A 14,877-nucleotide genomic window follows, 5' to 3' on the forward strand; every position below is an offset into this window, starting at 1 on the left:
GCGCCACCCAGTGTGCTGGAGACCAAAACACACCAGACAACTTTGTTTAATTTTGGAAGTCTGGAAGTCTGGAAGTAAAAGCAGTAATACCACGGTGTAGAAATACTCAAATCATAATTCGGAATAATACATCACTCTTTTAATGACCCAAACTGAAATTATAAAACCATATTATGTGTTGCTTGTGACTACACTTATTTCACTCATAACTTAATAAAAAAAAATCTTAAGGCAAATTATTGGAAAAAAATAACATTAGTCTTAATGAGTCCCAAATTCTGGATTGGTATATAAATCAGGCCTGCCAATTTGGCATCTGACACAACCACATAATCCTTCATGGATGTCCGCCTCTGTCACCTCAGCTATTTAAGCTTGACTTTAAGGTTGGCAGGAAGTAATTTTGGCAACGTTTACATTTAACGGTAATTTAAAAAGATTTCCTGTTTACTGGGCTGCATTTAATCGCAGTTAATTGTTTCTGAGTGCAGTCACAGATGCTTTAAATTAAATGTTATTTTATTTGCAATGAGCTTTGTGTTACAGCACACTGCCATCTAGTGTTTACTATTTAGTAGTACACAGGTTGAGTTAAAGAAGACATTCACAGCCTTTTATATTAATCCATGACAATGTAAGACATCATGATGTCACACATATTGATAATTCACAGTCTTTTGGCTCGCAGCAGCTTCTCCAGGACGTTTTCGTATGGAGCTCAGCAGCAGCAGAGGATCACATCTCGTCATACCGGCACCACAAGAGGTCACTTGGGGGAAATACTCAGAGTCATATATGCAGTTATTACATGTTATAGTCTATCCCGGATTTTTAGGATGCTTGGAATAGTCCGTTTGTTGATATCTGCATCAATATTGGTAGTGCAACCTTTAAAATCATTGGAATAACAATTAAACAATCCAAGTATAGCTGATATAAATAAGATTGGCTTGCTGTAACTTTACCCGCTGTTTCTTAATTCCCCATTGCTTAACATGCCAACTCTTTTCCTGTAGCATCAGCTGAACAATAATGGATGCCTAGGTAAGCTACAAAAAAAATAAGCAGAAATAATTTGTCCATAGTTATTAAAAACGTCTTGAATCCAAGGGTTCTTGGGGCCAGCCTTATTCCATCAATGCATCTGTTCTTCTCTCTCCATAAGTGTCCTTGCCCACTTCCCTGTCCTCTCCACGTTGTGATCAGCAACATGTCTTCTTCTCTGGTGGAGTGTGAGCAGTCATGATACCATTTATCGGCCTAGAGTTGGACCGGAGGAGGACTCGAGGCGTGTTGTTCCTCTCCGAGTCCTCCTGCTGGACATTGAGGCCGTTACGAGACAGCAGCTCTCTGGCCATCATGATGAACGCTTCTTCCACATTCTGACTCTCCTGGAAACAAAGAAGGAGATAGAGAAGTTGAGATAACAATTTTAACCAACTTATCATGTTACATGTATGTGTGCACTCGTTACCTTGGCTGATGTTTCCAGAGCAGCTAGTATTTCTTTCTCCTTTGACAGATTGCAGGCTTCCTCAAACTGAACCTGCCTTTCCTTCTCCAGGTCACATTTGTTACCTACATGGAGACAATCAGGGAGATGAGAGATACAAATACAATAAATCTAACCTTAAACACCCAATAGGAGTCTGTAGCAAGTCCTGTTAATGTTATTAACAATGTACCCAATTACTACAGTATGCTAAGGCTAACATTTCAACACACTTAAGTGGGCAAAACCCACTTAACAGGGTTGTAACATCATTTGTCTTAGCGCTTAGTACCTTTGTGTTAGCGCTCTCAAATTTTGACACAAAGGATCCTTATTTGAAACTATATATTGCAATGTTTCCATCTTCTCAAACAACATCACATAGTTCAATAAGAAAGAAAAAACTAAACTCAATAACTTTCACCGTATAACCATTCGATCCACTTACTTGATGCTGCCATATTTTTGTATTCATATTATTCACTTCACATACTAACACTCACCTATGAGAACCAGCACTACATTGTTTGCTCCATAGATCTCCACCTCTTTGATCCAGTGAGTCACAGAGTCAAAGGTCCCCTGTCGAGTGATGTCATAGGCGATGATGGCGCCGTGTGCGCTGCGATAGTAGCTCTGAGTGATCGTCCGAAACCTCTCTTGACCAGCCGTGTCCCACACCTGCATCTGTAACACACACACATGTTAACATCCCTTTAGGGGACCTTAGGCTACATTGACTGACAGTCTTTTTTTTTTTTAAACTACCCTAACCTTAATTACAACTCACATAACCCTTACTTTACCCTTAACCTAACCTTAACTTAAAATAAGTCTTCATTCTTAAATGTGACGATTAACGTGCATGTGTGCCCAAAAGAAAGGCGGGTCCCCACATTGTGATTGTGTATACATACGTATGTCCCCACAACAAGAGTAAAACATGCGTACACACACACACACCAAAAAAACAGTGTGTCAGATTATTTGTGTCCCTCGACAGAATATTCCCTGAGCATCTGACAGACCATGTTTACGCGGTTACAGCTGTCATAGCAACCCATCTGAGCTCTCTGGCACAGCCTTTGCAATGCCAGTGTTTATGGTTTCAACTGCCTACTTCTGCTTTTGAATCATAGCATCATTTGCATAATAAAAGCTGAATATGAACCTATAAAATACACTTTGGTATAACCTTCTTTGGATTGTTGGTGGGGGAGGGATGAAGTTAACACGGAAACAGAAACCTATCATTGTTTGAATTCATTTTAACCCTGAAATCTTTACTTTTACAACCTTATTGTGACCTTATGTTGTGATTCAAGACTGTTCTTCACCTTGTTTGTGACAAATTTACAGATAAACCTAAAGCAACAGATACAAAAAGGAAAAATGGTAGCAACTTTGATCATTCTAGGCACCCTAACCTACAGGAGTTGGCGGTGCCTGTATGTTCCCAATGACCAATGCAATCACTTTGCACACTAATGAGGAACTGACTGGTTCAAGACCAGAAATACTCTGGCAACATACCGACTTTTAAAGCACGCAAAACTGGTCGCTGTAAAATCATTTAGTTCCTTTTCAAACTTAATGACGGTTTAGAGAAGTCATTACAGGTTTATTTTTGTCTGCACAAAGCTTGAGCAGAGCTACCTGAAAAACCAGTCCTTCATATAAGCATCTGGTCTGACTGGTTTTTCTGTCCAACTGTAACCAAAGGACAACTCTCACTGTGGTGTCATTTATCCCCAAACCTGAAAAAAGTCCATCACATCCCACATGAGTTGCATTTTCTAGATCCTGCCATAGGCTTCTTTTCATTAAATATTGTTACCAAAACAATAGCCTGTACTCTGCTGTTATTGTCAGAGCCTGTTGGCTCTACAACACCCATGATAAGGATCAAGGCATTTAGCCACCATTACTGGAGCATAATCAGGGTTGGTGCAGTGTTGACCTTGTTAAATGTAAGACTCTTTATCCCATATAGAATGAAATGTAATACTGGTATCATACAGGGGTCATACAGGGACAAAGTTTGAATTACAGTAGGGATGACATGGCCTAGAAATACCTATTAGTGTATCACATTATTTGTCATACAATGTGTGTCCCTAAACACACCACATTCTGTTTAGTACTAACCTTAACTTTCTTCCCCTCGATATCCACGGTCCGTACGGTGAAATCCACTCCAATGGTGTTCTGCTGTCTCTCTGAGAAGATCCCAGACTTAAAATTCTGAACCAAGCAGGTCTTCCCTACATTAGAGTCTCCAATCAGGATGATCTTAAACAGGAAGTCAAAGTACTCATCATGTTCAGGTCCTGGGGTCTCCATTGTGGAGGTACAGTAGAGTATTTAACTGTGGATGTGCTCGCTCCTATAGACCACTTGGAAGGTGAAGAGGTGATGGGTTATCGTTATCAATTTCTGTTAAAAAGTGTGACCCAAAAAAATGTTACTCCACCGTTTAGTTTAGTTACATTATTCCACGTGTAGCCTGTAAAACCAGTTTTAAGTTTGTTGCTGTCCATAGGTTAATGATAATCCATTTACCACACCAGTAAGTTAAAAATTAATTGTAAGGCACACAAACAGCAATCTGGAAGCCTCAAATGGGCCTGTTTCAAAGTGGCTAACAATTAAAAAGTGCTTTCTTTATAATCCTGCATTCTCTGTGTCTTGTTTCTCCAGTAATTCAGTTTCTCTCCCCCCCCTCTCATGAGCTCTCTCAGCAGGACAACACTGCCTCAGTCCCTGCTGCTCCTCTCAGGTGTTGACCCACTTTGTGGCCCGCAGGAAAATAAACCACACGTACATATCCTTTTTCTTTCTGGTTAGTTGTCTGTCACAGGTACTTCCTTTTAAATTAAAACAGTTATATCCTTGTCTGTGATGCAGGTTCCTGTCAGTCCACCTGCTGTTCTGTCACACGTGTCAGTCCTTTTTCTCTTCCTGTCATCAGTATTTCCAGTTCTTACTCCCTTTTAGCCTCCTGCGTCTCTCACTCTCACTCTCTCTCGACAATGCACCTGTGGAAACAAAAGGAGGAACCCGCCTTACCTGTTCCTGGAGTGTAGCCCAGCCCCATTAGCACTGTGGGATCATGGGAAATGCAGTCATTCAGCCAATTAGAATGCATGAACACACTTATAAACACATTTTGGGATGTTTTGATGCTTTGAGAGAACGAGAAAATTAAGTATGTCAATTCTAACAATGCCTAGCTTACATTATGTTGTTATTGTGAGAGACATCCTGGGTGAATCTAAATGAATAAGCAATGGATAAAAGAACTGGGCCTCCCACTGTAATAGGGGCTGTATAAACCAACCAATAGATTTTAAATTAAGTACCAAATGAGGTCACTGAGGTAATGATCTCTGTATTTTTCATATCTTTAAATGATATGACGTCTAATATGTTCATGATAGATGTATGGGTCAATCAAACCTCATAGGCACAATAATACATTTAAAAATGTATACAAATATATGTAAAAACCAGGAAAGGTGGTCAAAATGGCAAGAAAATAAATTCAGCATAGTTTGTGTTTAATGATGTAGGGCACATCTGTCAACACTATATGTGAGTCAGTGAGTCAAGTACTTTTAGATGGGATTTAAACAGGAAGGTATTTTTGGATTCTGGTCAATATGTTTGGAGGATAAGTATTTTTTGTACGTTTTTATAAAGCAGAAACTCATTGCCAGGCTTGGGGATTAATGGAAAACATGTGATGGTATTACGTAATCAGGACACAAAAAAGGGAACTGCATCCCTTAAAGTTACATTGAAATATATAAACTTATATCTGATACACTAACTTTTATTTTGTAGTCCACTGCCTGGAACAGGTTTACTTACTGTAGCATATCATTATACATTGTTTTAGTAAAAATGTCATTTCATTCTTTGTTTTAAAATATCTTCTTTATTAATGCAGAAAGAGGAAACTAAAATACAGTGATATGCAAGATATTTTTTTTATCTTGTGTTTATTTGCATTGCATTTCAAATTGAGGTCACCAATATATAGGATAAGATATACTTTATTGATCCCAAATTGGACATTTTTTCGTGACAGCAGCATGTAATACAAGGCAATGCACATACTTAGAAATTAAAAAGAGTAGAAAATAAACAGATATAATATATTGACATCTCAAAATAGAAAAAGAAAAGTAAAAAATATACAAGTTGACCGTGAAAGATACAACAAAAATGTAAACTATCTGACAAATAAACACTATTGAAGGGCCAAATTACAGCTAACACTATACAAGAGTAAAATATTATTTACATTAAGTGTGCAATGATTGGCATATTAAATTAAATATAAATTAAAAAAATGTAAAACTGATTAGATTTTTTTAATTACAAGTAATTGTAATGGAATTTATGTTTAAAGTAACCCTCCCAATCCCAACCCTGCCTATTGCATATCATTCGTTCATATATGTTTTAAGTAATCGTTAAAACAACATCATTCCTGGGCGTTTAAACACCTCGATTCCGATATTTCCGACTGCACTTGAAAGCGTCACAGACCCCTCACCCAGTGCATCACAGTGACGTCCTGTGCGGATAGACAGATAGATGCCCTTACAGTTGCAATAATAGATCCATAGCAATAATATTTTCTGGATGTGAAAAGGGCGTCTGGAGCCTGGGAGAATCAGCAGCATGCAGCGGAGCGCCGTGTTCGTGATGGCGGATAAAACGAGCCTGAAAAGGCCGTTTATTTTCGCAAACGCTGTGCATATGGTAGGTACTTCTCACCGCTTTGCATGGGATTTAAGCTGAGAGGCCTGATTTCCTTATGTGGGTTATTTCTCTGATTAAATGTTTGTTATGTGCTGCGATTTGACCCAGATCAGCATAAGCAGAATAACACTGTCTGTCTCACAACTGCAGCGAAGCCCATCCATCAACATTAGTGTGTGCAATTCATGCAGTAGATTTAATGAAGGAATGTTATACAAATAAAGTGATGAGGAATTTATCATAACTGGTAGTTGTATGAAGAAGACGCCATAGTGGTTATACATGATTTATGATTTATGCATTAGAATAATAATCCTCTGTAATCTCCACCCCAAATCTGTCAGTCTTTATAAATGCTACTGTTTACAATGTGCTGTCTCAGCTGTGAGTATGCAGTCATGTGCATTCAAGAATATTTGTTTATATAACTAAATGTAATATGACAAGACAGACTTAATGTGCTTCCAAAAAAAAACTAAAAGCATGACGTATTGATACTATAATAATAATAAATAAGCAAAAAAAGGATCAGGACGTTTTAAAATGAATGTGCATTGAAGCAATTTCTTATATAACACATTTCATATGACAGATCTAGACTCAATGTGGATTCAAATTTAAAACAAAAACGATGAAACAAACATATTAAAATATTAAAAGGGAAGGTATTATTATTTTTTTTTAAATAAAAGGTAAGATTAGAACTATTTTTTTACTATTGTATTTTGTCACTTTCTTTGTGTGTATCCTAATTTGAGTGTGTGTTTATCGTGGATAGCCTTCAATATAACTTTAAAATTCAGTTTATATGATTAAATAATATTAAAACATTTCAGGTGATACTTTTCTAATGGTATTTTGATTATAAAACCAAAATGCATATTCTCTTTTTTTCCTTATCACCATCTATGCTTTTCATGTCTTGTGCACTTCAAAATCTTCACACATTGTTATCCCCCTCTCCACAGGCGCTGTGCTTCTTCATGCTGACGATGACAGTAGCTTGGCATAGAGACCTCCTTCTGACTGGCAAAGTAAGACAGACTTCAGGTTACCTTCTGAGCGGATGAAAATACTCCCGAAGCAGATAACATGATTTATCAAAAGCAGGAATACCTCTCGTCCTGTCAGGCTTCAAAAGGAGCACAATAGTTCCCGTGTTATCCAAGGACAATCAGTGGATTATTTATGCATGGCGTTACTTAGTGGTCCATCAATATTGCCTGCACACAACACATCAGCGTCTTTCTATATATTGTCTCCTCACCGTGAGGCCTGAGTTCAAGCCTGTTGGCAAGCATCTGCCCGGTGAAGTGTCCTTGGGCAGGACAGTGAATTATCTTCAGGTGCTAGCTGACCCTGACCTTTGACTTCTTTTGTAGCCAGGCTAGCTTGGGAACACATCTGTGTCAACAAAATAATATCAACGTTAGTGGGACCAGTTTGTAGGATTTAAGGGGATGTATTGGCAGATTTGGAATATGCAGTATTATATTTCCATAATGTTAAATTCACTATATCATCTATCGTGTCACGAAACAATTATCTTAAAATTCCTGTGAGTTAATATCATTTCAAAGTCCCACAGTATTGGCACTATGTTTATGCCTAATTTAGTCAATGTTATTTTGAGTGTTGAAGCAGCTAGAAAGCATATAGCCTGATTGTTCCAAACTCCCTTCAGAAAACAAGGATTTTAATCGTTTTTTTGCATTTAGTCTTGCGTACAGATCTTATTATGAATGAAATCAAACATCTTACAAATAGGCACCATGTTGTTGTTAATTCGGCATCATTTTAAATTTGTTTACTGCAATTAAATCCGTTTTTTGGGATCAAACCAATGCAGTAAACCAGATAAATTCAGCTGTGTGCAGGATTGCGAAAAAACACAAATGATCCTGTGATAAAACTTTGTGAATAACACAAGAACATATATTGTATCTGCTATTTGGAAAGGGAAGGGTGAGCGGAGGGGTGCTCAGTTAATTGCAGTCTGCAATATCACCACTAGATATTGTGGAGGAAACTTCTGTGTAGCAATGCATGGAGTCACCGACTCAGGAAGGAGACACGGTGAGAGTTGGAGCTTTGATGTCAAACACTGATGGGTTTATTCAGAGTATTCGGCCGGAGGATTCACATCACAAATCAAAGAGTCAGAGGTTCCGACTTCACGGTAGAGTTGCCACGTCAATTCTGAAGAGCCTCTCTCTATGCTAGCCCTTTTAACTGGTTCACAGAGAGAAATCAACATCTCTGAAGGAGTAGACTAAACAGCTGGGAACACTGAGCCACCTGCGTCCGACACTCATGGCCTCAAAGATTTCACATCTTAGAGTCCACAAACACCGATAAAGAAGTGCCTCAGTGTTCTCACAACAATTACCCTTCGTGCCAGACAAGTTGACCGGTCACAAACTGGTAACAACAACACATATGGCACCAAGGCCTTTCCTTAAAGGAGATAACAGACGTCAGAGTAGATCATAAAACGTCACAGAGCAAAAGGTTAGATATCTAGAAGAATTATTCCTTAACAGATATCACTAAATCATACACAATGGACCTTTGTGATGCATTAAATGATAATTTTTGCCATTTAATGTATCCCTTTAACGCCTACGCTTTCTTTCTCCGCAGCTGGTGTCAAATGTTTCCGTGGTGATAATGTACGTGGTGGAGATCGGCTGTCTGCTGCTCTCAGTGCTCGGTGTGATCGGAGCCTGTAAAGGGAAGAGATGGTGTTTAATTCTGGTAAAAACCTGCTTCGTATACTATCACTGTGTTTATACAATTTTTTCTATTTACTTGTAGTAGGACAATGTATACACATGTCTCACATTTTTTTCTGAAAATAGCGTTCTGGTTGACTTACTATTTGTTGTTTTTGTGTGTGCAGTATGCAACTGGATTGGCAGCAGCCAGTCAAACGATTATTGTGAGAACAGCGCTAAGCTACCAAGATGTGTATGAGGTATGTTACTACGGTATACATTTATATTTTTACAACATTTATTGTAATCCTATAGTATTAAAAACTTCAACAACAGTATGTCTTGGTATCTAAAGAACCGTTTTCAATGTGATTCCTCCTTCCTCAGAAACGCGTGGTCCGTGAAGAGGCCAAGTTATTGTCCATGATGCCACTCAGTTCAACCAACAAAGCCAACAGGACCCTGCTGTACAGTATTCAACAAGAAGTAAGGAGCAATTTAAATGATTATTTTAACCTAATGTTCATTGGGCCTAGTTTAATGATATACAATCCAAAACATTGCTCTTGTGCAGTGGATGTTGAAAAAAACAAAAAAACTTCTAGGGAACTAAATCTCTCTTTCTGATGTCCTCAGAAAGTGCAAGTCACACCATATATAAAAATAAGTGTGTCCAGATGACTCAGAGAACGCTCCCCATGGGGAGTTGAGGGTGTGTTGTGCTTCAGGCCGAGGCACACCGCCTCAGCCTGAAGCACAACACACCCTCAGCTAAATCAGATTCACACAAGACTGTGTGCCATACAGGTTCCTTTATCAAGACCCGCCCTGTGTAGCTGCTTGAGGTTAGGCCTTGTCCTCACGTTGTAAGGTCAGGAATACCTATTGGTCTGGAAATAGGACTTTAACAAATCTGGTTACAGGTACCTCGTGCGAGCATTGATTTCTGGCCAATCCTATCATTTGAATGCTATGCAGGGCGGGTCTTGCCAAAAAAAGTAATGGGATTAAAAGAGCCGTATCATTAGTGTGATTAAATGTACAGTATTGGGTATTTTGTTCTGGTTTACGTGTTTCGGATTAACTTTTTGTGTGTGTGTGTGTGTGTGTGTGTGTGTGTGTGTGTGTGTGTGTGTGTGTGTGTGTGTGTGTGTGTGTGTGTGTGTGTGTGTGTGTGTGTGTGTGTGTGTGTGTGTGTGTGTGTGTGTGTGTGTGTGTGTGTGTGTGTGGTGTGTGTGTGTGTGTGTGTGTGTGTGTGTGTGTGTGTGTGTGTGTGTGTGTGTGTGTGTGTGTGTGTGTGTGTGTGTGTGTTGTGTGTGTGTGTGTGTGGTGTGTGTGTGTGTGTGTGTGTGTGTGTGTGTGTGTGTGTGTGTGTGTGTGTGTGTGTGTGTGTGTGTGGCCTCCAGTTTGAGTGCTGTGGTCTTATTGAAGGCTACAAAGACTGGGGCCCTACCATCCCTGCCTCCTGTAACTGTCACTATCCAGGAAAATGTGTAAGTATCTCCCTTAATGTACGCAGTATATGGACATTGAAGATGGCTCTTTCTGCTCCTGTAGCCTCAGATTTGTTTCTTAGTCCAGTCAGATACGACTAATGTAACGGGGTTATTCTCTCCTTTCCAGATTCGACTACGAGGCATCGCCACACTCGGGGCTCCAAAGAACCAGTATGTTTATCAAAAGGTAAAAGACTTCTTATTTTCTCACTGATTTTATATCTAAATTAATTTGGAATCACAGCCATGAATCACAGTGGCTGAGGACTTCTCTTTTTAAATCACTGTGTGCTTGTTGGAGGGGTCCCAGAGGCCAATGTTTAACATTTTGCATAAGTAGATGTAATCTGACACGCTGGAAGTATACACCACCAGTATAACCAGATCAATACGTTCTTAATTCACATTGTAACCCCACCTGTTTTTATTTTTCAGCCTTGCATACCCGTTTATGTTTCTGAACTGAAGCTCGCATTCTCGTTGGCGATGGCTGTACAATTTGGAAGTGGAGTATTTTGGGTATGTGTTCTTTGATTTTACATTTAAAGGCAAATCATTTGTATGAGAAAACAGAAAGTAGGTAATAAAGGTAGAAATCAATCAATTATCTTTTGATTTTTTGATTTAGTTGATTGTACTTTTATTAATGATCTACTGTTACAAAGGCTCTTGGGCCGTCACACTACACATCTTATATCATTCTTATATTAATTATAAACACATGTGTTAATTATATAGACAATATATATACATTTATTTTATCCACTTATTCTTTGTCAGTTTTTATTTAACCTCATCACTACAAAAAAGTAATTTTCCCTTTTTAAATTAGCTTATTTTTTAAACTGTTCCAAAATGAAAAAAATGTTTAACAGGAATATAATAAATATATAATAATATATATAATATTTATTATTATTTCATATCAATGGGAAATGTTTGTGGGGGGAAATGGGAGAAATTCCCCATATATGTTGAATAATTGACTTGATTTCATGAAAAAATACATACAAATATACAATTACTACGATGAAGTTGACATATTAGAGTCCAGATGATAGTTTTAGTCAGAAAAGGAATCAGATGGCAGCCATTAACATAAACTTGACTGAGATTTGATTTTTAAATTGATTGTAATATTATAGTTGTCTGTCTTCATAATTGTTGGTGTGTGTACCTGCAAAGGCTCTGCAGATGGAAATAAGCTAACAGCCAAATCCTGCATAAATAATGTCTTCTCTTTGAGATAAATATATTCAATGCATGGTCCCTGTTTAATAAAGTCATTATAATAACACCACCTCATGCTGGTTCCTGTGTATCCCTCCCAGGTGGTGTTACTGGTGATGAGCATCAAGCTGATGGGGCAGATTCGGAGGAAACAGGAGTTCATGGCTCTTCTCCAGTCCAACAGATATGTCCCCGGGGCCTTCTAGTCACCTCGTATGTTTTGATACACACCTCAAACTATAATCAAGCATACCTAATTTGTATTTGCACATACATATAACACAATACGCTGTATACCATATCCTAGCTGTGCTATAGGCAACATATGTTGACATTAAAATGTTCTGTTAATGCATGTGACTGATATTGAAAATTAACCAACATGCAATTATTTGGCCTTACTGCTGTAAAAACATTGCAATTTAATGAAGTATTTAATAATCAGCACATTTTCAAAAGCTTTTGTCCTATCTCTGAAGTTATTAATTGAAATGAATATCTTACCAAGCATTAACCAGCCATTTGTTTTCTTTGAGTAGCTGGAGTTGACCACAGCGTTTTTCATGAACAGTAAGTGACGTCTTATCTGGATAATAATGAGATGATATTTACCTCCATTTCCTTCATACCTGGATACATTTCGGAGGACTGATAATAATCGAATTGCATCTACAGAACCTACAACTTAATCAATTATTAGGTTTAATTCAACACCTGGACCAACTATTTAAATATTCATAGTAGTCTTTACATTACATTATTAGTCTTTACATTACATTACATTTCCAGCATTAGAGCAAGTAATAATCTTTGAACAAATTATAATATTAATAACCCTTATGTAGCACCTTTCTTAAACAGTGTTTACAAAGTGCTTTGATTGAAATATAATCATTTATTTATTATCAAGCAATGTATTTTCTTGGGTGAATAATCAGGTTAGACAATGCAATGAGCATCAGCTCACGGAATGTCTCGATGCCTTGTTATGCACAATGTATATTTGACTCTTCATCCCTCCATTTAGTTGTTTCTTAAAGCACATTAAGTCGGGTGTATTGTACGGTGGCCGACAGATGCAAACGCGCTTCAACAGTCCAAAATATTTACCATTAGGAAAAACGCACTGCAGCTTCAGAAACGAAATATAGAAAGACAAATGTGTCAAAATACATGAAAAATCAAGAACCATCTTTACAAACTCAAAAAAAACATGCACAGCATTTACTAAAAGCCCTACATAAACGAAGCACTGCAAATACAAAACGCTACAGATTTGGCAAATTAAAAGGGGGGACACTAATAAGTGATGCACACAGCTGGGACTGGAGCGCTTGTTGACGTTCGGGGATTATAAATGTACGTTTTAGTTGTTTGCATGATTCTTTCCGATATTACTAGGTAAGCTATATTACAGCTGCTCAGTCAGCAATAATATCTGAAGGAATCAAGCGATCACATTGTTTAAATAAGCCAATAAAACTCACATTTTATGTAACTTAAAGGTAGGGTAGGTAAGTTTGGAGAAACCGGCTCGAGATCGCTAGAATTTGAAAATACACAACCGGAGAAAATCTGCCACTTCCTTATAGAGCCCCTCCTCCAACACACACGAATGCGCACATGACCAATGAGGGCACGAGATAAGTTTGTGCACAGATGGAAGGCTGACAGGCAGGTAGGCCATCCAGTTATTTTAGCCGGGCCGGCTAAAATGATTGGTCGTGCTTTTACAGTACTACGGCTTCCACAGATGACATTTTTTTATAGATTTTTTGTCAAAGCCCTTAAGATATTCATTGCTATCGGGATGTTAAGAGCATTCCATGGATTATAACAGAAAGTGTATCTCGAGCCGGTTTCTGAAACTTACCTACCCTACAGTACCTTTAATGACAACAGTGACAGTTGACCTACTTTATAATCTCCGAACGTCAACAAGCGCTCCGGTCCCAGCTGTGTGTGCATCACTTTTTAGTGTCCCCATGTTTTGTTTTGAGTTCCTTGCAGCATTTTTTATTTGCAGCGTTTTGTTTATGTAGCACTTTTTAGGGCACTTTTTAGGGCCCACTTAAGAATCTAAATTTTTTTCGTGGCCCACATTCAACCATATGCAATACGGAGGCTAAATAAAGTTCTGATTGGTCAATTCAGAACATGTGACACGTTGTTAATCCAGTAGTACAGCTCGCTGTCAAAGACTGTAATGACCGTTGCTAAGGAGGATCAAGAAAGAGAAAGGAAAGGAGGTTAAAAAAAATAAAAAATCTTAATAATGAAAATGTTTCCACATAATGTTTTGCAAATTATTTGGCGGCCCACAGGTTGGGAACCGCTGGTCTAGCATGTTTCGTCAACTTGGTGAATATCTTCTAAATGTTGCGCATGTGTTGTCAAGTTGGTAAAGATGATTCTTCATTTGCATGTGTTTTGGCACATTTGTGTTTTTATATTTCTTTCTGAAGCTGCAGCTCTTTTCTCCGAATGAAAGTGTTTTGGGTCGTTAGAGCGTGTTCGCACCTGTCGGCCATCGTAGAATCACCCCCTAAGAGGAAAATGGATTCTGTTTGGTTGCACATTCAGTAGACATGCAGTAAATCCTCAATTTTTTGCACCCAAAATATGATTTGTTTGGCGAGGCCGCTGCAGAAAGGTTGTGAGAGGCTCTTGTAAGAAAAACGCATCACCAAGATTCTTGTGTCCCAACTGATGCCGCTCTCACCGAAGAAGCCTTTACGCCACATCACTCCTAACATGACTGCATGAGCTGCCTGCGGTGGATATGTCATCATTGAATAAATAAACTGTCGAATAATTTTCCTCTGAAACAGCAGATCCAATGTCTACCTGTGCACTTTAACCATAATGCCTAATATCAGTATGTTCTTGCAAAGTATGGTATTTTTTATTTCTGTCATAAACTGTTTTTTTTTCTTATTTTGTTTTATTTATGGAATGAACTCATGTAATATATTTTGTAAATAGCAGGAATAAAATATGTGATTCTTGACGTTTTTATTTCAAAAATCTTTCTTCAAGCTGAAAACGTACATTTAGACACAAGTGCTGTATAGTTTTGTGGTACTTGTGCTTCCATATTATGCTATTTTAGACCAAAATATTGTACTTTTTACTCAAATGTTCTTTATTGAGCATTTTGATATGGAAT

At 38.1% G+C, this 14,877-nt stretch overlaps 2 protein-coding genes across 2 annotated transcripts; one reads left to right on the top strand and one right to left on the bottom strand.

Moving 5' to 3' along the window:
• Window positions 1–124: 124 nt before the first annotated feature.
• LOC117483202 (ras-related protein Rab-19-like) lies at window positions 125–4,514 on the bottom strand. Its single transcript, XM_034131421.1, has 4 exons — window positions 3,641–4,514; window positions 1,996–2,179; window positions 1,475–1,578; window positions 125–1,391 (listed from the first exon to the last, which is right to left on the bottom strand). The coding sequence occupies exons 1-4, from the start codon at window positions 3,833–3,835 to the stop codon at window positions 1,203–1,205; spliced, it is 672 nt and encodes a 223-aa protein (XP_033987312.1). The 5' UTR covers window positions 3,836–4,514; the 3' UTR covers window positions 125–1,202.
• Window positions 4,515–6,058: 1,544 nt separating this feature from the next.
• Window positions 6,059–12,922, top strand: LOC117483079 (tetraspanin-8-like). The gene is made up of 9 exons (XM_034131239.1): window positions 6,059–6,265; window positions 7,234–7,299; window positions 8,909–9,022; window positions 9,168–9,242; window positions 9,370–9,468; window positions 10,389–10,475; window positions 10,606–10,665; window positions 10,914–10,997; window positions 11,810–12,922. The coding sequence occupies exons 1-9, from the start codon at window positions 6,185–6,187 to the stop codon at window positions 11,912–11,914; spliced, it is 771 nt and encodes a 256-aa protein (XP_033987130.1). The 5' UTR covers window positions 6,059–6,184; the 3' UTR covers window positions 11,915–12,922.
• The last annotated feature ends 1,955 nt before the right edge of the window (window positions 12,923–14,877 follow it).

This window comes from Trematomus bernacchii, unplaced genomic scaffold (assembly GCF_902827165.1).
Source record: "Trematomus bernacchii unplaced genomic scaffold, fTreBer1.1, whole genome shotgun sequence".
In the NCBI taxonomy this organism is placed as follows: Eukaryota; Metazoa; Chordata; class Actinopteri; order Perciformes; family Nototheniidae; genus Trematomus; species Trematomus bernacchii.